This window comes from Pholcus phalangioides, unplaced genomic scaffold (assembly GCF_987345545.1).
Source record: "Pholcus phalangioides strain wild (caught in Gottingen) unplaced genomic scaffold, Ppha-v1.0 ptg000021l_1, whole genome shotgun sequence".
Taxonomy (NCBI): Eukaryota; Metazoa; Arthropoda; class Arachnida; order Araneae; family Pholcidae; genus Pholcus; species Pholcus phalangioides.
This window is the reverse complement of record NW_028301614.1, coordinates 8,591,840-8,615,537: the sequence shown is the minus strand read 5'-3', so window position 1 is coordinate 8,615,537 and position 23,698 is coordinate 8,591,840. Positions and strand designations below refer to the sequence as shown.

The window sequence follows — 23,698 nt, the reverse complement described above, 5'->3', positions numbered from 1 at the left end:
ATCATGTGTATGGACCACCGTGGTTCATTATGTGTCGATTGCTTAGAATAACTATTGTGTTCATTTTCATTACAGAAAATTAATTATAAACTTTTCAGATTTAAAGTGTTTTATATTACTTCTGGTATTCTATAAAACAAAAATTATCAATATAATATGTTCGTCTGAGAGATGAATGTTTATGAATAGCGTATCTCCCATGCATGTTTATGAATTTAGGGTTAAAATACATATTCTTATTACACAAGGGAAATTATTATTTGGTAGTAAAAAAAAAAAGGGGGGTGACCATTAAGAAGAGTTTTACTATATGTAGACTATTTGGCTATACTTTGCTTTGCAGCTGTAGTAAAAATTTTACAGAAAAATTAGTTCTAACTACGGCTGGACCAATTAATCAATCAATTGTTAATTGCAGTTAAAAATCTAATTGACTCGATCAATCAAATTAAAATTTTTATTGAAAGTTTGTTAGTTAACCCGATTTCCATATATTTTTTAAAATATTTAAATCAATATTTTGATCAAAATTAGTCAAAATGTTGATTCAATGGAAATGGGTAATTTCAATTTCAGCTTAAGTTTGATGGGAGTTTTAGAAGACAAAACCAAAATTGATTGCCTCCACAATGAAAAATTATTATAGTTATTCATACTCTTGAATGCATTAGCTCCATTCCTCACAAGTACCATTTGGGAAAAGTTTCTAGGAAAACGAGCAATACTATGATCAAAGGCAGTTTCATAATCAGTGACTAGCCCAAAACAACCGATTTTTGAAGTGAAACTTCTTTAGGCTGGGTAATGAGTGTTCAGATCCATATCAAAAAAAGTGAAACAGAGGAATGGAAATAACGTAAGCTTCCCCTTCCCTTAAAAAAAAAATTAACCATTTTGCAGTTTGTGTCAGAGAAAGACAGTAGACAGTTTATCCCCCCCCCCCCCCCCCCGTGAAGCCACTGGAATCCTAGAACGTTCCCTTTAAAGACAGTAGATGGACGATGCAAACAGGATGCAAATGGAAGGGAAGAAAATTGGATAAGGGTGGAGTGGGAAGGAGTGTGTGTTCCCACACTTTGACATCTTTTGGCCATTATAAGACAGATGTGAGGCGAGGTGAATCTGGTCATGTTAAATCAGACTTAAACAACCTAGAAGTTTCACTTCTACCACACAAGATTCCTAAGCAGATTTTTTTAAAAAATGACAGGATCGAAGAGAAGAAATGAGAAGGTTTTGACAAAATTATGTTCAGCATATCAAATTGCTTCAAGGGAGCAGCCTTATAATTTCTTAATCTATTCTCATACAGTGATACCTTGGCTAACAAAACATTGGTTTAAAAAAGATTCTGAGGTGGACATGAGTAAATCAGACTCAAGTGAGAGTAATTCTGATAATGATTGGCACCAAAATTCAACTCAGGAAATGGCTGTTTTATGTTAACACATGCATTCATATAAAGAGAAACGATATTACTCTCCGCTGTTTTTCTCTCTATATGTCAATATCTGGGGGCTAATGTCGTAAGAGCTATTAGCTGAGCTAGGAGGCTACCCATGCGCAGTCCCGTTTAACATTCGTACATGTGCTCTACGGAATGAAAATGTCGGTCCTCTGTAGTTCAATGGTTAGAACACTCGCCCGGACAGTGAGAGATTGGTGATTTGATTCCCCACAGAGGAATGTGAATTTTCTTTCCGAACTACATCTCAATCTTCGCTTGGTTATCCAGGCTTTCGTACTTCAAATGCATTTATATTTGAGAAAAGGTTCGTTAGCTGAACCCACATTCACATTAGCCATGTCAGAAAAATCGATTAGCCGAAGTATCACTGTATTTGTTTACATCTGTGAAATAGGTGTGTGAAATAATGATGAATAAAATATATTTGTATAGCAAATTTATTAATTATCACAAAAAATGAGTAACTTTGCCTGGTTTTAATTTATACAAAAATTGCCACGTTTTTAAGACAAATAAATTCAACCGGTCGAATGGTCGACGCGTTTCGGCTCTCCATTGAAGAGCCGAAACGCGTCGACCATTCGAACGGTTGAATTTATTTGTTTTAAAAACATGGCAATTTTTGTATAAAAAATCTATTAATATTATATAGTTTCAAAAAATATCAGATCAATGATTAAAACAATTTTGATTAGCCAGTTAAAAATTATTGATTCCAGTCCTAGTTGCAATGTTCTTTGAAAAAAAAATCACCTAAAAGAAAGCCTTGACTCACTAGGTAGATGAGAGGTTACAGAACCTATTTCAAACCAATCAGCAGAAAGTGGTCTTTCCTTTTGAATAATTTTATGCCATTCAGTTTGTAAGATAGCAACCTCATCATGCGATGTGACACAAAAAATTTGCAATTCTTCACCAGAATCCTGACAAGAAAAAAAAGCTAAATTCATAAAATAACTTCATCACAACTTGATAACTTATAAACTACACTTTAATGAATCATTCATTTTAGAACAGCAAAATTTATGCATGGCTTAAAATGTTTATTATACAGAATAGTTTCACACTCTTTATTGGTTTTATTCCCTAAAATATTTCAAATCAACCGCTTTCGACAATCACTCATGAAAGTTATGCAACTAAATTCAATCACTTAATTTACACTGGTCATTCTTTGTCAGTATGTAAATTTGTTCATCAGCAATGGAGCTCCTGACAGAGTGTTCTTGGTCTTTAAAGTCACTCAACAGCTTTAAACTTGGCAAACCACTAACTCTGTTCTTTCAGATGAGAAAGTTTTCTGTACACCGAATATACCAAGCGCTTTCAAACTTTTTACAGTTGCGGCTTCCCTGAGTTTCTGAAATCTGAAAAAATCTTCTGAATGCCCTTTTTTTTTTTCCAAGATAGTGCTTAAAAAACAAAAGCTTATGGCTGGTCTGTTTCAAAAATGTTAAAGTTTTGACAGCTTAGTAGGGAGGCATACTTCACTTTGAAAACTGCTGAAATATATTATATTTGTTGCTTTTGTGATTTCTTCTTCTTTCAGGTAGTAGAAAAGCACTGAGAGGTTGCAGAGCACTGTTTCTTCAAATAATAAACAAGATCAAAACCAAAATCAATCATGCAATTTTTTCCCTAAATATATTTGAAATGCCATTTTTTATAATTAAAGAAATATATTGTAGCGCAATCCACAACCAAAGATTCTCTAAATAGTTGTGGATCACAATTTTTGACATTTTTATATGCTCCTGTTAATTAATGTGTCAAATAGCACAGACTGTTTCAAATCATTTTACAAAAATAGTGATAAAATCAGGTATGTCTCAAAAGCATCTATCAAAAATCAGTACCAAAACCTTCTGCACAATCCAATATATCCAATAGAATGCGTGTAATTTCTTGATTCATTTTGAACAAAACATAAAACTTGTAAACAAAAGTGACAAAATACCATAGCTACCAACCTTGAAGAATGAGAATTAGGGAAGTTTTTGAGTAGATCCAAATTCAGTTCAAAAATAAATACAAAAGGGATTTTTGGAAAACAATGTAACAATTTTTCATTAATTAAAGTAGAATTGTAGGGATTTTCCCTCTTTATAAAAACGTGGCAATATGCAAGCCATCGCCGATTAGAGCCATGTCCCCCCCAATCATCGCCAACATATAGGTTAAATTATCTGTCATCACTACTCTTAAATCAGAATCATGCCAACAAAAGAATTGGCATTGGGCCCAAAGCAGGATGTATGATCAAAGAAGATACAAGTCATCTCACCAATTTTGGATGTCAAAAAGCTGAATTTACGTGGGCTGTTTTGTGAATCTTGTGTCTCCCCCCACAAAATGAAATATTTGTTTTTAATATGATGCAATGCAGACAATTTATATTACGCTTGTGTCTGTCTTTTTTTCTGAATAAATTCTTTAGGAATAATTCCCCCCAAACGTAACAATTTTTTACAATGATAAAAATTCTGGGGGTATAAGAATTTTTTGGGAGTCTGGGAGATGGAGTAGAAATTTGAAGACTTGGGTGGTATGAAATACATACTTTTAAGCACGTAGAACACTAATTTTGTATTTTTTATGAATTGAAGTAAAACACATGGATATGTGTGAATGGACAGAATATTTTAAATACAATACTAAACTTACCAGATCTAAGTATGATGTTGCCCCAGTAATAAAGTATACACATTCACAAAGAATGTCAGCCCATGGAATCCAAAACCTATTGGCCTTATGAGATTGAGTAATACAGCTTTCAAGATGACTCTTCACACTACAAAAATTTAATCCCAAGCATATAAATTATTCACGTATACAGTATATTCTGATAAATCATACTTTTGATAAACACTGTGTGTAAAAATTAACATTTAAAAAAAATAAATATGAATGCCACTGAATTGAAAATTAAAACTTCTTTTTTATAGGTTTCTCAAATAAAAATTTGCAACTATGAAAAACAGTTTATTTCAACAGATTTCTTTTCCATTACAATTTGAGAATAGTAATTTGGATAAATAAATTCTATAAAAATCTTACAAATTATGTCACAGCAAAAAAATGTCAAACAATCACAAGCACTACTTTTACTTAAGCTGTTGCACAGACTGAATATCCTAGTTTTAAAAAAATTAAAGCAAACAAAATCTGAATTATACTGTAAATTACATAACACTAATCATAGACAAAGAAAATTAGCATTACCTTGATAGAAAAGTAAAATAAAGCTTCTTATGACGAGATTTGATGGATTTTGCATATTTCCAAGCTCCACTTACATCAGCAACATCACCGTTATATGCAGGTAGAGAAAGAGAAGCAAATGCAGATTTGATCAGTTCCACAATTGAGTTCCGTTTTCCATAGGAAAGAACACAACTAAAATCATTGCTATGACCATCCAACTCTGGTAGAGGCCATGAAACTGATGCAAATTTTTTAACTATCATGGAAGCCTTTTCTTTTGCCATGTTATTAAAGAAACTTATTATGCATGTAGGATCCTGCAAAAATAATTTCAATGTTTAAAAAACAATTTTAAACATAAAAAATTATTTAAAAAAAAATAAGTCATAGCAACTGAAAGAGCATTAAGTCAATAAGTGGTATCTAATAAGATGTAAATATGATCTAGTATTAACACTAAAATGACAAGAATTTTCAAGTATCTAGAACAATGATTACCAGTCATTTCAACCACAATAGGAAAAATCGACAAAAATTATTTTTCTTTACCAAAACTTCTTAAAACAGTAACTATCCAGTCTCCTTGACATATTTTTTCAATAAATCCTTGTTCATGTACCAATTTTTTTTAATTTTGAACAAAAGAGTTTGCTGTGACAAAGAGTAATCCTGTGTTTTGTTACTTTGAACAGAGGTTTAACTATGATTTACTCTTGTATAATTTGTGGCTTCATTTTCCCTTGGCAATCCACTGAAAAGGTTTGAAGTATAATACACACAAGAAACTTGCGAAGTGATTGCATTTGTGGAATGAAAAACCGTGAATAGCTCCAAAATCCTGAGCAACATAAATACAAAAGTCACAACAGGCAAACTGCTCAGTGGGCAATGAACACATACATACAACTACTTTTCGATGCCGATCATATTGTGCACAAAATGAATTTATTTTGTCGAAAACATCAACAGCACTCCTTAGATCAGAAATAAAATTTCATAATTTCTGGCCGAGATTTCTTTTGTCTTTTTGATTTCAAATTTGTGTGTGCACACAGTACTCAAAACCTAGATTTCCTCTGCTTACTAGCTGTAGAATTATTTTTTAGCTCAGTCGAAAGCATGATATGTGTGATAAAATAATGGCTCTCCACATTAACTAGCAGGACCCTAGTCTGGGACATTTGGTGGGGGGGGGGGGGCCCTTCTACAGTGAATTTATAGTGTGAAGAAACAAAAAATTGAGCTAGAGCCCTGCCAACAGATAAAATCCATGAAAAATGAAGATTATTTTTGTCACGTGACATTGTGCCATCAAATGCAATATAGTAAAAGTGCAAAGATCCATTGAAATGCTAAACAAAATGAATAACACATAACGAGCTTCTTCAAATTAGCACCTCTGAATGGTACAAAATGGGTACTGGAGAGAAACAAACACCATGATAGAACATCTGTTCCCTGAATATTATTGTTCATATATGACTGCCCATTTCAGCATGTTTTGCAATCATACGAGTTAAATAATCTCTATAGCAGTCAAAATGGCTGCTACAGTCATTCTAGGTAGAACTTCATTTTACCACTGAACTAAGAGAAATCTAGAACATTTATATTTTAGGAATTTAACAGCCTTAACAAGATGAGAAAAGTCATGAAATTTCAACAACCAGAGATTAACCATTTCATTGTAATCACATGTCAAAGTAACATTGAGGTCAAAATGACTACTTTCATCATTCTAGTGTTGATTGAAAAGGAGACATTTCTGTTCTATTGTATACTTAAAAAAAATATTTGTGTCAGTGGAACCACATTTATACGTCTTACATACGCTGTTTGGCAAATGTTGAGGAGATTTATATCTATACATTTCAATGTTGACCACTTTTATGTGATACAAAAGTAAAAATTTCGGAATGAATCAAACTTTTCATGTAAAATAATAGAGATCCTCAAAGAAAAAAAAGACTTTTTGGATATTAATTGTCAAGGTGAACTCTGAAAGTAAAGTCTGGCTGTGATTTGATTCCTGGTGGAGACCAGCAAACTTTCCTTTCTGAGCAATAATATCTCATATTTTCCTTGATCCATTGTGAACTGAGAAGTAATTTTTTCTAGACCCCTTTCCAAAACATTGTATAATTCACCAAGCATTTAGTGGTGGGACTTGGCGACAACATGTCACACATGTCATGTCAAATAATTCTATTCTTTTCTAGAAGGAAAAGCCAAACGTGAAAGCTGTTGCTGATGAGTGATTCTCAATGCTCAATCACTGTACCTAGAAGAAAAGAATAGAATTGCCCACCATGACATAGTCAAGTCTGATCTCGTGCTTGAAGGACTACATTAAGTATTTGCATAAAACTAGTATAAAGTTGATAAGTATTATTTGTATAACTACTTGTATAAAATTGATTGACATGATATAGTATAGCATATTTTGTACAGAACAAAATTAGTTTCACCCAATAAGAATTTCATCAACATAATATTAGGTTGGGGAAAAAGAAATCCATTATTTTTACGTGAACTTCAAGACTTTATTTAACATATTTCGGATTACCAATTTGGTCAAATATGCACTGTTTTGTTCTATAATTTGTGGCCATTTTAAAGGTAGCTTCATAATGCCTCTCTCAAAGAACTCTTGGTCCCTATTAGCGAAAAACTCTAGTAATCGATTTTCACAATCTTCTTTTGATGCCAATTTCTTATCACTAAGGAGGTTTTGCAATGCAAGAAAAACATGGTAATCGGTTGGTGCCAGGTCCGGAATATGGTGGATGCATCAAAACTTTCCAAGTAAGCTCCCAGAGTTTCTGGCGAGTCACTATAGACGAGTGTGGTCTGGCGTTGTCCCGATGGAACACAACACCTCTCCTGTTGGCCAATTTTGGCCGTTTCTGGTCAATCGCTAGCTTCAAACAGTTAAGTAAGTTGTAACTACTGTTAACAACTGCACCGTTGGAAGCTAGCGATTGACCAGAAAAGGACAGAATTGGTCAACAGGAGAGGTGTTGTGTTCCATCAGGACAATACCAGGCCACACACGTCTATGAGTGACTCGCCAGAAACTCTGGGAGCTTGGTTGGAAAGTTTTGATGCATCCACCATATAGTCTGGACCTGGCACCAACCGATTACCATGTTTTTCTTGCGTTGCAAAACTTCCTTAGCGATAAGAAATTGGCATCAAGAGAAGATTGTGAAAATCGATTACTAGAGTTTTTCGCCAATAGGGACCAAGACTTCTATCAGAAAGGCATTATGAAGCTACCTTTAAAATGGCAACAAATTATAGAACAAAACAGTGCATATTTAATCAAACTTGGTAATCCAAAATATGTTAAATAAAGTCTTGAAGTTCACGTAAAAATAATGGATTTCTTTTTAACCAACCTAATATATTTGTGAACACAGTATTTATGTGGATATAAATATCAGTATAACTACCTGGTAAAACAGCGTCCTATGAGATAGATCTTCAAACACAACATCAAAAATTTTGGTGACAGTATCTTCAATACAATCTTTGAGGTACTGGGTTGGAACATTATCAAAACCTTGACAATTTGATATAAGCCAGTTCACAGCTTCATGAACCTGCCAAGATGAAAATTATATTCATATAGTAATCATAGATGAAAATTTTTTCATACATATAAGGATACAAAGCTTTTAAGTTTTAATATATTTAAGTGGTTAGTCAAATCAGCAGTTTTGAGTCATCAGAGCTTGAAGTATAAATACAGATTACCTTTAGATCATTACGAAATTTATCTCAATATTTTTGCATACTTTCTTTCAAACCCAGCAAAACTCTGGTCTATCTCCATACTACTGAATGACTTGTGCCAGAAGTGTGCATGCATACTACAATCTAAGTGAGTAGCTAGCATTATTTCGAATTTTTAGTGCTGCCATCTATTTTTCAAACTAATAGTGAAATATAATGATTGAACATTTGTACTGTTGGGAGCTAAAGAAAACCAACCACAGCCTGCCCTACTGTGCTGCCAATAGAGTTCGAACACAGTCCTTGTGATATGTTCCTATACATAATATTTTGGATAAGTGACCGTATTTTAAAATAGTTGAATAAACATTTTGATTAAATTTTTCAACAAGTCAATTCAACGAAAACTGATGATTTAGATTTCAAATTCAGTTAGATGGGAGTTTTAGAAGACAAGACCAAAATTTATTGAATCCACTGGGAACAGTATTATTCATACTCTTGAAAGCATCAGCTTTACTCCTCACACATACTATCTGGAAGGAGTTCTCAAAAAATAAGCAACACTATGATAAAAAATAGTTTCAAAATAAGTGAGTTATGTAAAATAACTTACTTTTTTTTTTTATAAAAGACACAAGATCCAAATGAAGAAATTATAGGTTTTGACAAAATTATGTTCAGCAGTATTAGATTGCTTCAAATAGGCAGCTTTAATTTCTTAATCTATTCCTATATTTGTTTGCACCTACTGAATAGGTGTGTGAAACAAATACAATATATTTTTATAGCATAAATTAATATTAAATGGCTTAAAAAACATTCAATTAAAATTTGATTAATCAGCCAATTAATTGATTAAAAATTGTAAGCCAGCTAAAAATTTTAATCAATTCCCATCCCTAATTTAAATGACTGATCATAATATATTTAAATTATCTGAATTCAAGACATTATCTTGAATTTCTGAAAGTGTTTTCGCTTGACTGCTCCTCTTATGCAGAAAAATTAACACATTTTAAGAAGAATTAGCACAGTGCAGAAATATTCACCATTATAGAAAATTTACTGGTGATGACTTACTGTTTGAGATAATGAATATGAGGGTTGATTAGAATGGCACATAGACACTGTGAAATCTGATAATAGCCCACATTTGGTCATGCCAGCAAGAAATGACTCCAGTTTAGCTCGTGAGTTAGTACCATTTTCATTCTGAAGAAAACAATACAAGGGAACCTTCGGAAACGGTGCTTTACTTTTGAAGAGTTGCTGTAACCGATCTTGATGCAAGACCTTTAATTAGAAGGGAAAAAAATTATTAGCAAAGAACATAGCTTACTTTCAGAAAAAATAATTTCATCTATAAATAACACTGAAAAGCAATGAAACTCTAGAAAGCAAAGAATGGGTAAAAAATACAAGATTTTGTGGATTAAAAAGGAATTCTTTGTCAAACTAAATTTGATAGTTACTTATTTTACATTTTCAGAAAACCAACTTTAAGGAAGTCATAATGATCTAACATGAGCATCCGGTGATTGAAATGTTTGAAAAAATAAATTACACTCTACATATTTACATGAATATTATCATGTTTAATGTGACTTTCTATTCTGGAAAAAAACCTCATTTATCATTACCAGCACTTAAATTTCATGAAATAGGCCTAGATAAAAACTGATTGCTGTAATTTGGTTATAATTGACATCCATATTTTTTATGGACATGATTTTTTCAGCCACCTTGTTGGGAAATTTGCCTGTTGTGACCTTTGTATTTGAATAAAAAACCTAATTTTAATATTTTATTTTTAAAAGATAAAATCACCAAGCCAATATAAATTATAATGAAATTTAAACTGCATTTCAAATACAGCGTGGGCAAAAAGTCTGTAGAAACTTTAAAAATGAATAAAAACCGGAAAAATAACCGAAATAAAGATCGGTTTGCTAGGTGAGCATTGTTAGAACACAGGGGGCAAATAAAAATTCTCAAAAACAGCCGATAGGTGGCGCTGGTATGAGCAACTTCGGTGGAAATATGCAAATGAGATGGTTATAAGAACTTGCGCTCCTAATCCACAACAAGATCACCATTGTAAATCTTGTATGTGGACCTGCTGCAGTCTGATGGGGCAGGATTTGTGACTCGCCTCCAATGCATTATCCCTGTGGTGGCGGTGGTGGTCATGTGGAACACATAATGCTTTAATAAATGATTTGGAGGCATTCTGTTTGTTATTTGCATATCTTTTCTTTGACTTGTGTACATCAGCGTCACCCATCGGAAGTTTTTCGAGTTTTTTTTTCAGTCTTAAAAAAAATTCCTGTGACCTAGCAATGCTAACCCTGCAAACCATTTTTTATTTCGGTTATTTTTCCAGTTATTATGAATTTTTAAAATTTCTACAGACTTTTTGCCCACTCTGTATAAAAGATGTATTAAAAAAAATTAAGGTAATAGCAAATCTCCTACCAAAATTTGAAAAAGATAGAAAATAACCCATTCATATCAACATGTGAACCTTAATACAGATAGGGATAAATATTATGTGCAAAAAGATAAAAAATACATAACATACAAATATGTGTATCTTATAATTATAAACTTATTGAAAAGTATCAAAAAAAAAAAAAACCATGTTGAGAAAAACAAATAAAATGTTACCTGGTTTTTGGATGAAGGCAGATACATTAAGGCAGCACTAGCTCCTTCAAGATAATGATTGCTTTTTAATAGATTCAAGACTTCAGAAAAATCATTTCCAATGATTATTTTACGAACGCACACAGCAATACGGTTTCCATTAGAACTGGTCAACCAATATAAACTGCATAAGCCAGTCTTCATTTGGAAGAAAAAGATAAAATCAGAAAGTCATACTAGATATAAATAAAATAATATCGCTGAAAACTAAAATAATATAGCTGATTGACTAATTCATCGAAAATCATCAAGCAAATAAATATTGAGTAATACACAAATAGCTTCATATGGCATCCTTATATTTTTATTACTATACTACTGAACATCATATGCAATCTCGTAAACATTCCTCCATTTCTTATGAATTTCGGATGCTGGAAAGTCTCATTAGCATGTGTGCATGAGACCCTGTGGATGTGCCTGAGGTCAAATTGTTATATGTTAGAAGTGTTGCGATCTATCTTAGAAGTGAAAGTGACATACATATCATTGAATTTTAAATTTTGCTGGTCTGCTGCTCTCTGAAAAGAATGGTTTTACAAATGAGAGACCAGTTCAAATTCGAGTTGGAAAACTACAGAAAAATAACTTCAGCTGATCATCTGCGCAGCTGAGAGAGAAAGGGTTTTAAAATCAGGCACCCCTGTGATGCAAAGCCCTCATGACACACACATTATCATACAGCAACATATTCTTCATACTGTAGCATATGGACAGGACAAAGTAATGAAGCAGAGTATACTATAGCAGTGGTTCTCAACCTTTTTTTGTCCATGGCCCCCTTTCAACCATTTCTCATTCCTGTGGCCCCCTTGCGAACATGAATAATTTTTTACTCCCCCTTCTTTTCTCCCCCCCCCCGTTTTCCCATTAGAAGATAATTATTCAAAAATTGTTGGAAGTATAAATTTGATTAATTTTTAATTTAGGAACATAACGAAAAAGCAAAATAAACATAATAGAATACAGTAAAAATAGAATGAATCCCTTAAGGTCACAAAGTGTCTGTATCATCGCATCGTAATGGTACTTTTTGTGAAGTTTATTGTTTTGTGTTTTTCTCAGTTTCATTTGTATGTTTTATGTGTTGTGTCAGTCCAATTTAAAAAAAAAAATGTTTAATCAATGTAAACTCTGCGCTTGAAGACGGCACAATGTCATCAAATTACTCTTACTGGATGAAATTTGTATTATTTCCAAATTAGTTTTTTTGTGTGTAAATGATTATGGTTTCATTGAGAAATGTCAGTTGTAGCTTCCAAAATACGCATTCTTATAATGATAAAAATCGCAAAAAGTGGTAGCAAGCAGTTTTATTAATTTTATTCTCTTCATGCGGATAAAAGTAGTAATGAGGGAGTAGCCACAGAAATGAATCATAATTGAATACGTGTGAAAAATTTTTAAATATTTGAACCATTCATTCCAGAGAAATCATGCACGCAGTGACAAAACTGTTCATATGAACATAATAATGATTCATTATCAGGATTTCAAGCCCATCGGAAAATATAAATAATCAGATTTTCAAATAAGAAAATTATCAGTTTGTTGACTTCAATTTCGATACGGTCAGTATCTGATATTTCATTGGATGACAAGCTACAATCAAGGGGCTTTTTGGTTCATAATGTGACCGCTCTCTCGCAGGCGAACGAAGCAACATGCGCGTTGGCTTAAACACAACACAATATTTCATATAACAGTCCGCACTATATTTAATATACAGGGCACAAATGTAAAGGGGCATATGACATTTTACTGGCGAACCATTGGTCCTAGAGGCATACTTCCAGTTGGAAAAAGTACCCAAATAATGTGTAGTACTCAGATATTTGATTCATGTTGCCAGGGGTTACATAGTTATTAAAATAAAAATGTTAACTTTTTATGCGGACACCCTGTGCCCCAAAACCCAATTGGAAAGTTGTTTCCTGGTCTCCAACAAAAAAATTCAACATTTCTAAGTGCAATATTCACTGAGATATTCGAAGAAAGTTGGAAAAAAAACAGCATTAAAAATGCGGGGAAACCATTTTACCTGCATTTAATGTTGTTTTTCCCCAAATTTTTCCTCAATTTTTTGAATTTGCATATCTCAGTGAATATCACACTTGGAAACGTGAAATTATTTTAATTGGCGTCGGGAAAGACAGAGCAACAACTTCTTAATTAAGTTCTTTGGTACACGGCCAACTGATGAATTTTTAGTACACCGCCAATCGACTGCTTTACAAGGGGACACCAGTATCGATTGGTGAGGGACAATGCAAGGTTATGGTGTCGCAGGGAATTTTTCACTAATAGGGTTGTCAATAAATGGAATAGCTTACCCCCCGGAGGTAGTAAATTGTAACACAATTGACACGTTTAAAAAGAAGTATGATAAACATGTTGGGGTAAATCGAGAAGCTATTCATACTTAGAATAAGACACCCATAAGTATTCTTTATGGGCATTGTATAATATTTCATCATGTGTATATATCGTTTATAATGTTTCTAATTACATTTTTAATTGGGTTACTTTATTTTTGAAATATATGACATCCATATTTTTATGGGCATCTTTTTCTCAGCCACCTCGCTGGGCATTTTGCCTGTTGTGGTGTTGTATTTGTATTTGGCACATGGGGACGGTATAAAAAGTTGTTTTTTTTTATTTTATAGCTATACAACCCCTTACAACATGAATGACATATCTGAGTTGGATACTTTTTCTAATTGGGTATGTCTCTAAGACTAATGGCTCACCAGTAAAGTGCCATATGCCCTGTTACCCATGCAGCCTCCAAATACACGTAAAAAAATAGTTTGAGAAGAAATACAGTTGACTCTTATTTTACCAAATACTATTATAATGGGAAAATATCGTTTTAACGGAAACTTTTCTAATTCCTCGGATAGGTTTACATAGGAACAATATAAAAATCTGGAATTCCTTTGTAACGAAATTTCGTTATTACGAAGTGATTTCTCGGGTCTCTTGGAGTTCCGGTTTAATGGGGTTTGACCAAAGCGTATTAATAAAGGGTCTTTAATACGCTTTGGGTTTGACTGTATTTCCCCACCAAAAAATCTGACATTTTTGCAGTAAAGTAATTGAACTTCAGCAATTTGATCTGAAAACAGTACTTTTTATAATGATTATGTCCTTTTCACTTTTATAAATTTAGGAAGGAAACAAAAGGAAGAAAGGTTGAGGAGAAAAAGAAAAATGGCCAAGACGGGCTCGGTTGTGCGTAAATGCCTCAAAATTTCACCTGTGCACAAGGGGATTCGTGCCTCACTCTCAGTTTTATGACAAAATTTCACATTTATGAGATGTTTGACTACAGACACAATTAATCTCTATATATATAGCTTTCAATATTAAAATATTTCATTTATACGAAGCACAATTTCAGTTATTTGACATTTTCATTTTGATTCGAACTCCAAATCTTTGGCATTTAGACATCATTTCCAACTATCAAATCCAAGCAGTTTTTGCAGATTGTTAAAACGCGTCGCTAAATTGGTTTTGCATGCGTATTATCAACACTATAAACCATAAATTTTAGGTTGACAGATACAAAGAGACGCATTGAGCCGGTTGTGGACATTTCAAAGTGAAGACTTACGTGAGAATTTATTGCACTTTTTTTAGAAATCAGCAGATGCAGTGAGTCTCTAATAAACTGATTTAAATTGCTTTAAATGTAGTCATACGCCTTTTTAGAATTTTTTTTTCTAATGTCCACAACATTGTTCTTGCAGGATAGGAAAATTAAATTGAAATTATTTAGGATGTATGCTGCAGGCCAGTAGTAGGGCAGTTAAAAGGAAGCATTACAGTATCGATTAAAAAAACTTTAAAGATGTGGTGTCAATCTTAGAGGAAGTCCCAATACAGGGGCGGCTCGAGCTTACTTGCCGCCCGGGTGCGAAGCCTCATGTGCCACCCCTACTGGCAACCCTGCCAGGAGGCTGATAGGGCTTCGGTGAAATGCACCTGGAGATAAACCTGATTTTTTTTTTTCAGAAGAAAGCCGCACATCATTGTTTACCGTGCAAAATGTGCATGACCATACTTCCCGCTTTTGAAGTAGAAAATTTTTTGTCTTTGTTTTTTGTTCTAGAATTATTTTACCATTCTTAATAAATGCCAGATAGCTTAATCCTTGAAAGAGCACTTATTTTAGCGACCCATCATCACTTATCATGTAAAGATGATATTAACGGGGTAATTTTTATTAAGAAAATTTTGCCAAAGGTGTTTCTGGTATTCCAGGGGCCGGACAAGTGAAAAACCAAATTTTTCCTTTGCCTTCAATTTGACTATTGTAGTTCAAATTCTGAGTGAGGGTGTGGGCCCCTAGGCTGGGATCTTTTGCAGGCCTCCTCCCAGTCAGATTTCTCACGGCCCCTTCTATAGTTAATTTATAGCCTGAAAAAGCCAAAAAATTATGAGAATTATCCCGGGCTCTTGTGGGAGCATGCATGAGGGAACCAAAATGCACACATGGCCCTTGTAATAGAGTACAGGGGTGGCACTTGGCCATGCGACCCATTGCGGACACACGGGGCACAGATTAAGAGGATGATACATCCGGGGTGAATGGGTAAAAAAAATTTCACTGGCCAAAAAAAACCAAACTGTCTGCTCTGGGGGGGGGGGGGCGCAAAATCCGAAATGAAGGGCCGAAAAAAAAAGTTTTGTTAGGAATTGTTTGGATAAATTGTGAGGGAGGGGCATGACCTTCTAAGGGTAGGGATGACAGGGCTCCAGCTTGAGGCCCGGGACTAAATCCTTATAACATTTCTTTTTTCACTCTATAAATTAACTATAGAAGGGGCCCCGTGGAAAATCGGGCATGGGCCCCATGAAAGATTCCCTGACGCAGGAGGTAGTGACTATGGAGGGAGCAATTACGATCAGAGGCCTTGTCTATTTTCTCAATGTTTCAGTTGTCGAGGTATAGTATGACTCAAAAGCGTGATGTGAATTCTTACTGTGTTAAATTTTGTTGTCTTAAGTAAAGTCTACGCTGTCGCCCTTTAGAACCTGCCACCCGGGTGCGCCGTACCCCTTGCACCCTCGCTTAAGCCGCCCCCTGTCCCAATACATTATCACAGCAATGTAGTTTTAAATTTAAAAAAAAAATTTTAAATTTTAAATTTTGCGGGTATTTTTCCTCATGTATGATTTGGTCTCTTGGAGTTCGTTATAACTGAATTTGACTTTCTTTTCAGCAGAGGCAATGGATTGGCACCCCCTTTCAAAATTCATAAAAAATACCCCAGAGCAATCATTCTCTATTCGATTTTTATAAATATATTCCCCATCAGACCACTCAGTGCTGGCTGAAGATAGCTTTGTGCTAAACTAGATGGCTATCCGTCTGTAATTACATGAAAACGATGGGTTTTTTACAAACTTTCATTTTTCACCCATCTACTTCTTGGATTACATTTACTACCAGCACTGAAAAGAATGTCAATGAATGGTCAACAAATCTTTGTCTGTTTTCTTTATGGCAGTCCTCTTGGAATAAAAAGTCTGAACACACACAATTTTCTGTCTTTACAGTTATTCCATTTTGCTTAAACCTCTTCTATAGTTTGTGTCAGGGCCTACTGTCACCCCCAAGTCGTAAAACCACCTAATCGTAAATACATGAGATTTCCTTCCTCATGTTAAGGAATGTTGTAATTAATGTTACTTGAATAGGGGAAAAATTGCAAAAAATATATTCTATGCATTTTGTTTGAAATCAAATTTTTTAGTCAGATTGACAAAAAAAAATTTGATGTAACAAATTTCTTCATGGCTCCCGTATCAATAGCCGTGGCTCCCCTTTTGCAAGATTTTCATCCGTGGCCCCCTGGAATATCCTAGGGCCCCCGGCTGAGAACCACTGTACTATAGCATACATAGAATTTTCTTGGAGGAGTGTGGCTCACCTTTTCTATTTCCCAAGGGGGTTTTTCCCCACTGCAAAAAATATTATCCCTCGACTATTTAGAGACTTGTTCAATCCAGTATGTAATCTGATAATTCATATATCTATGGGTAAAATATAATAAATTGAATTTTTCTGATAACTACTTCAATAATTTAACAATTTTCAATTAATGAATTGGAAGTACAGGTATCTCTCTATGTATTTTCGTTATAAATTGATTTTGAAAAATCCCTAAGAAATTGCAAAATACTAAATTTGGCATACGAAGATGCATTATTGATTCTGTTGTAATTACAAAATCTGTCGTATCTGAGGATCTACAGTAGATAAGACAAATGGAGGTAAAACGTTTGAATCCAACTCATCAGGGCTAGTCAATGAACATTTTTTGGTAACATTGACAATGCAAACAGAATTTTAAGGAAATAATTGGAATGATTGTCATATTTGCAAAGGATATTCAGGATTTCTGGCTTTCTACAACAGTTTTTGTACATATGAAGAAAAAAATACTGCTTTTGATATGAATCTAGACTATTTCATTAAAAAATTATCAACTGTCATCCTGAACTCTTCAAGAGATAAAGGTTCCACAGTCACCAGAACTAGTCCACCAATTAAGAACAGTGAGATGTAAAAATTTTTAATTAAATTTATCCACATGGCATAAATTCATGAGATTCATCTGTAAGTTAAATAATCAATTCATTCCCAAAAATTGACTTTGTTGCTGGAGTAGAGTTAATTTTCCTTACTCTTTTGAAAAGAAACTCTTCCCCCCCCCCGGGGCCATTTCTATATTATGCATCTTAAATTTAACTCACTTTACATAATTATTTTGTGGAACCAATTAATCATGTAAAGCAAGGAAAGCCTGCAACATATAAACAATGACAGATGTAGTACAGAAAAGTGAGTTCAATACTTTTGCTTCTAAGGCAAAGGAAAATAAACAAATCAGCTTTTGAGAAATCTACAGAATAATCAAATGAAATCACATTAAAAAAAAAAAACATACCCCAGTAACACAGCTACGTTCAACATAACCTTTACTGAACTTTGTGCACAGCCACTGAGTTATCATGTCGCAAGTTGGTGATTCAGTTTTATCAAACACCAGCAGCAGCAACTTCCAATAACTTGTCTTGGCAGATATTTGAGGAAGAAGATATGAACCACGGAGCAAGAATTTTTCAAATATTGGTGCCAGGTCCAAAGGCATCCAGGTCATTTCCTCTTGTAGTGTTTCACTCACAACATTAGCAGCTAAAGAAAAAAAACACTGATTTGATGGTTGGAAAAGGTACTTATGGATAACATTATAATCATTTGATATAACTTTGTTATCCTAAGGGAGGAATGTGTTGAATTTTGTTGAAGTTGAAACACTGTCTGGAACTTTGATAGCAACTGCAATAAAAATTATTATAAATAACGAACATAAATTGAATACCAATATTATCTCCATACATGAAACCTCCCAACAACAGCTACTAACGGGACAATGAAAATATGGCAGTTATTGAGAGGTTACCATTGTTAAGCAGCTCAGCATTTCTGAAGAAAAAAAAAATTAAAATTTCTGATCCCATGTAAAATTATAACAACTCTAACTACAGTCAAACCTCTCTGTCACAAAAAAACTGATGGGACAGAAAAAAATTTCGAGATAGAAAGTTTAAGAGAAATAGTTTTTTTTGGTAAGAAAGGACAAAACCACACAGAAAATGGCAAAATTTTGGTTGAGAAAAACGAAAAAATACTGTACTATATTTTACTACATACAAATGAAATTTTTAGTTAGGTTATGCAATCAATGTTCAATTACACTACATGCAAATACACTAAAATAAGTTGGAATTCTTTTTGTTCAATTCAAATTTTATTTACATATACCTTATTTAAAATAATTCATAAGCTTAGCATATGCTTACTTGAATAAAAAATACATATCTTATGCTTTTTGAGCCTTACTAGCAAGAGCTGCAAATATTTTGAGCCCTATCTTCTCAGTTTGCTAAAAAAATTATACAGTATTTATACAGTATGTTCGGCACCTTTCCCTGTTATTTTTTATAGTTCTTTATAGTTCACTTCAGAAAATGGAAGACAGATCACAAAACAAGCGCAATCACGAAACAAGCGCAACTCAATGGCATAAATGTATTAGGGCCACAAATACACTCAGAACGCACATTCCAGCATGTGGCAATTCGCTAGAAATTCCGTAGGAGAATGTGTACGAGATGCATGTACAGTCAAGTAACTATGAAGGTTACCATCAAGGTCCGTGGGTTCGAATCCAGGCATTGAATGTAAGAAGCAAGTTATTTACCTACAGAACCTGGGACGACCACCGATGGATAAAGACTTTATTTCCCACCCAGCTCCACCGGTTGGAAATCGCCGTATGACAGAGTTGGTGTGCGGTAAAGTAGTTCCTTTGAATCATCTTCCATTGCATTTTCATCACACGAGTAGGCCATACATTCAGCAATAATTTCTGTACCAGTTAAGAGGTGCCACAAGTTTGCAGTGAGCGTTTTCCATTTCCAGAAAATTGGAAAATGAAATTTCTAGATTCAAGTGTTTTTTGGTAATGTCCCAATGGTCTGAAATTGCATTTTTAGTATTGTTCTGAGAATCGTTTAAATTCAAGTGAGCAACCAGATCTGGTCATTCATAATTGAGATGACTGGTTCCAAACTTAGCTTTCTTGAAGTAATTTTGAATTTTCTGTTGGTTGACTTTTCACCACACTCAACAAGTCACCCCTCCATCATCATTCATCAATTATAGTATTAAAGTATCTGCCTATGATTGACAAGATCCATCAACACAATGGTTTGTAATATGAATAATTCCCTTTCTGAGTTTCTTTCACCTCTGGAAGAAAACCAGATTTAGGTGGAAAGAAAGAAATTTGTTTTTTTTTCACTATCATTGTAGCTTGACCTTTGAGATAGAGAGTTTTAGAAAATTACTTCGAGACAGAGAAGTGAAAATGCATTAATTTAGTAGTTAAATGCAGGATTTTTTTCTTCTTCGAGAAATAAAGTTTTTGAGAAAGAAAGATTCGACTATATAATTAATGGGCGGATGTCTTGTAAGGACTGTTTTAAAAAGAAAAAAAAATAGCTGTTTTGTAGCATGACAATTTATTTTGCTTTAAGGATGCGTGTGTATTTTGCATGATCTTTAATTTATGATTAAGAACTTTTTTAATTGTTAATCTCATTCAAACAACAAGCTTAAAAGTTCTTTAATGTTTGTGTTTCTATTTTCTATACTTTTGTTTATACATGGAAGAAGAACAGCACCAAGCAAACTAAGCTGTTATTCACAAACTTTGTTTCATCTGCTTGCATCTACAACAGCAAATTTAAGCTAATTTTCATGCGCTAATGCCATTACTATTTTTAATAACTCGGTTTGTCTTTAAAACTTGGAAATTTGTTTTGAATTCATCAGAATAAATATTAAAAATGAACAGATAAAGAATGCAACTGGTTTTGGAAAAAACCCCATAATTTCAGGAAGAAAAATGTGTAGTAATCCTGTGCTGTCTCTATGGACATGCATTTATTGAGATCAGATTCATCCTCTGATACAATCAGTAATTTTTGTTATTATCAAGGTCAATATTTGCAGTTAGTGCTTCGCCAAACACCCTTGTTAAATAGTGCTGAAACCAAGGACTTCCTGGCCAAAGTCAATCACTATATTTCACCCCTAATGTTTGCTTTGCTCTTTTCACAAATGAGTCCAACACATCTGTTAACTACTTGTGAAATCCTGGAGTTTTCACATCCCATTTTTAAAACTCACTAACATAGGAAGGAACTGATATAATATTTTTATGTTTCTAGTATTTGATGAAGGAAAAACTCCTTTAGAGGAAAATTTTGAAAACTGTTTTTTAATGATATTCATGAAATTATTTTCATTTTCATGTACAAAGGTGGCCACTATTCAGAAATCCTTGTTTAATAGTTAACCTTATTGTTAATCCAATGGGATGCATTCTGTGTGTGTGTGTTTCAAGAAAATGTGGCCATTGTTCAAAGGTTATCATTGTTTGGAGGTGACCATGACAGTTATGGGAGGATTCAATGTATAAGATAAATGAGAATTTTTTACTTGTCTCGGATTGGACTTCTTTAATTGTGATTCCACCATAACAGAAAGATTTGACTTCAGCAAACACTTCTGTTATCACAATTCACATTTCTTTCACTTAATCACGTGCAACAAACTTAACAGGATAGAAAAAAAGACCTAAAACCTCATCTAATAATGAAATGCTATCTAGGGTCATTCCTTTACCCATGAAACATAAAATTAGAAGGCACCCTCACCCCTTCCGAAAATTACAAATTCTGTTCTGGTTGCATGAAAAGACACCAGGTATCTTTTTCTTCAAACCTTTTCTTTATCTTCCCCATGCATATATTAATATGTATTTATTTTTTAAATTAAATAAAATGATAATAAGTATAAAAACATTAATTCTGAATTAACATAATTTTTTCACACACACTAATCTTACTTCTCAAACCCACAAACTTGTGCACTTACCAAACAAACGTGAAACATTTTTGTGGATTGACATAGCTGCTAATGGATTGTTCATATTTGAACTAGATGAAGGATTACACTTGACTTTAATTATCGGAACATTTTCAAACGAATCAGACAATTTTTCCCACTTCTTCCTCTCTGCAGCCACTTTCCAGCTTGAATAAATATAATAAACATGCAATTTCCAGATAAGTAAGGTTTTTACTTTTTTATATCTTTATACTCTTTTGCATTAAAAAATATCCCTACACAATAAAATCATTCATACCATTCTTTATGAGCAGTATCAAAATTCTATTTATTAGAAAACTGCTGAACATATATATATATATAAATTGAAAAAAAAGCACAACACTCTCTAAGTGTAAATGATATCAGATTACAAAAAAGGATTGTATTTGAACTGATTTGATACCACAGTAACTGCAAAAATATGCAAAATACTCTTGTGAATGATCTAGGAATTGGGAAGCATTTTTTCAATTTGTACCTCATCTTTTGGTATACAGGTCTTTCATGTTTTGGCTCCATCAGTATAAAAGATGTTTAATAAATAAATGTAAAATAAATTATAATATAGTGTCAGATTTTCACTTTTGTATGAGATGGGAACCTGTCTTAAATGGAATCAAAATATAGTCTGTTCAATGATTAGTGCTTTTATTTGCACCTATATACAATGGACATCTGTCTAAAACGTAATTTCGCTTCATACAGGTTTCACCGTGTAATATAAATAAATTATAATATTAATATAATAAACATATTAATAAAACTAATATGTAAACCTTTGAAGCACATTGCACATATAGTTTCAAGAAAAACTGAAGAACTTATAATTTGTTGTAAATCAAATCATCAGGCAGTGGTTCTCAAACTTTTGTCACCCATGGCTCCCTTGCCTAATTTATGGTTCATCTGCTGCTTCCCAGAATAATTTGGTAGACACGTTCCTATATAAAAAAACCACTTCAAGCATAAATTAGCACACAAATCAATATCTCCTGTTTGCTGTGACGACGCTAGGAGCTACTTTGTGGTGGTTCATCTAGTTGCGAGAAACACAGTTTTAAGGAATAATAAAAAACTTTGTTTCTTCTCTTTATGTTTTATTCTGATGAACAGATACTTATTTATTGAAAAGAAAAAAAATTCTGTGAAATACTTATTTCATCACTTGAGCGCTAAAAAGTAGGAAATGTCAGTCTGAAGAATCACTGAGATAAATAGGCAAGGAGGGTGGAAAAAAAAATCACATTCAAAGCAGAGTACTCAATTGTTATTCTTGAAAATATAATACATGAAACTTTATCACAGACCAAGACTCACATTTCAAAAACTTTTCTTGCATGTAGCAGCTCAACTTTTTCTTTTGCTTTCTTCAACTTAGAGGCCCATTCGTCATGATCTTCTATTAAAGATTCCATTGCAACATCAACGATAACCATATCTATGAGGTGGCTGAGAACTACATTCATGGAGTTATGAATGATCTCCTGTTTTCGTTTCAGTTCTAGTGACAACTTAAGACAGTCCCTTTCACATAAAGAAAATTGCAAGATGAAATAAAAATGAGCAGAAACAATAAATAGTCTATGATAATTTTGACTACAATGTGTGGAGAATGAGAGATAGTGTTGGAGATGATGACTGTCAAGACATAGAGAAGCAACAGTTTTTATTCGTTTCCAATATGGCCATTCAAGTATTACGTCATCATCGATGGGGGGGGGGGGGTTCAATTTGCTGACTTTTGATGACTAGGGGAGGGGGGGTTTGGATTATGCTTATGCCACTATGGTGGTCGAGTGGTCATAATAACGGACTCACATCACGAGGACCCGGGTTCGAACCCCACCATCACCATAGTCGTGGTCAGCTGAAGTTGGTTTTCTGTGGTTCCCACCTTCAAGGCGCGAATGCGAGCCAATCTCCACGTTAAAAAGTCTCGCCACAGAGAGCAACAGACCTACAAACAGCACAAAATCAATCATAACACATCACTCACTTCACTTCTGAAATATAGATGGCAGCACTGAAAAATCACACAC

The 23,698-nt window shown here is 33.7% G+C and overlaps 1 protein-coding gene across 4 annotated transcripts in view; it reads right to left on the bottom strand.

Moving 5' to 3' along the window:
• Positions 1 to 23,698, bottom strand: part of xmas (RRM_XMAS2 and SAC3_GANP domain-containing protein xmas) — a 62,556-nt gene that overhangs the window by 2,822 nt on the left and 36,036 nt on the right. For 2 of the 4 annotated variants that reach the window (XR_016195035.1, XM_089249181.1), the window contains exons 16-24: positions 22,977 to 23,183; positions 21,645 to 21,802; positions 18,085 to 18,332; positions 11,081 to 11,257; positions 9,494 to 9,706; positions 8,128 to 8,277; positions 4,691 to 4,989; positions 4,133 to 4,259; positions 2,222 to 2,391 (exon numbers count right to left, since the gene is read on the bottom strand). Coding sequence is in view for 3 of the 4 variants with exons in the window: in XM_089249181.1 (XP_089105307.1) it covers positions 2,222 to 2,391; positions 4,133 to 4,259; positions 4,691 to 4,989; positions 8,128 to 8,277; positions 9,494 to 9,706; positions 11,081 to 11,257; positions 18,085 to 18,332; positions 21,645 to 21,802; positions 22,977 to 23,183 (1,749 nt within the window). In the remaining variant the exon portion in view is untranslated. The remainder of the gene's footprint in view (positions 1 to 2,221; positions 2,392 to 4,132; positions 4,260 to 4,690; positions 4,990 to 8,127; positions 8,278 to 9,493; positions 9,707 to 11,080; positions 11,258 to 18,084; positions 18,333 to 21,644; positions 21,803 to 22,976; positions 23,184 to 23,698) is intronic. The other 2 variants (XM_089249180.1, XM_089249179.1) reach the window with 1 other exon arrangement.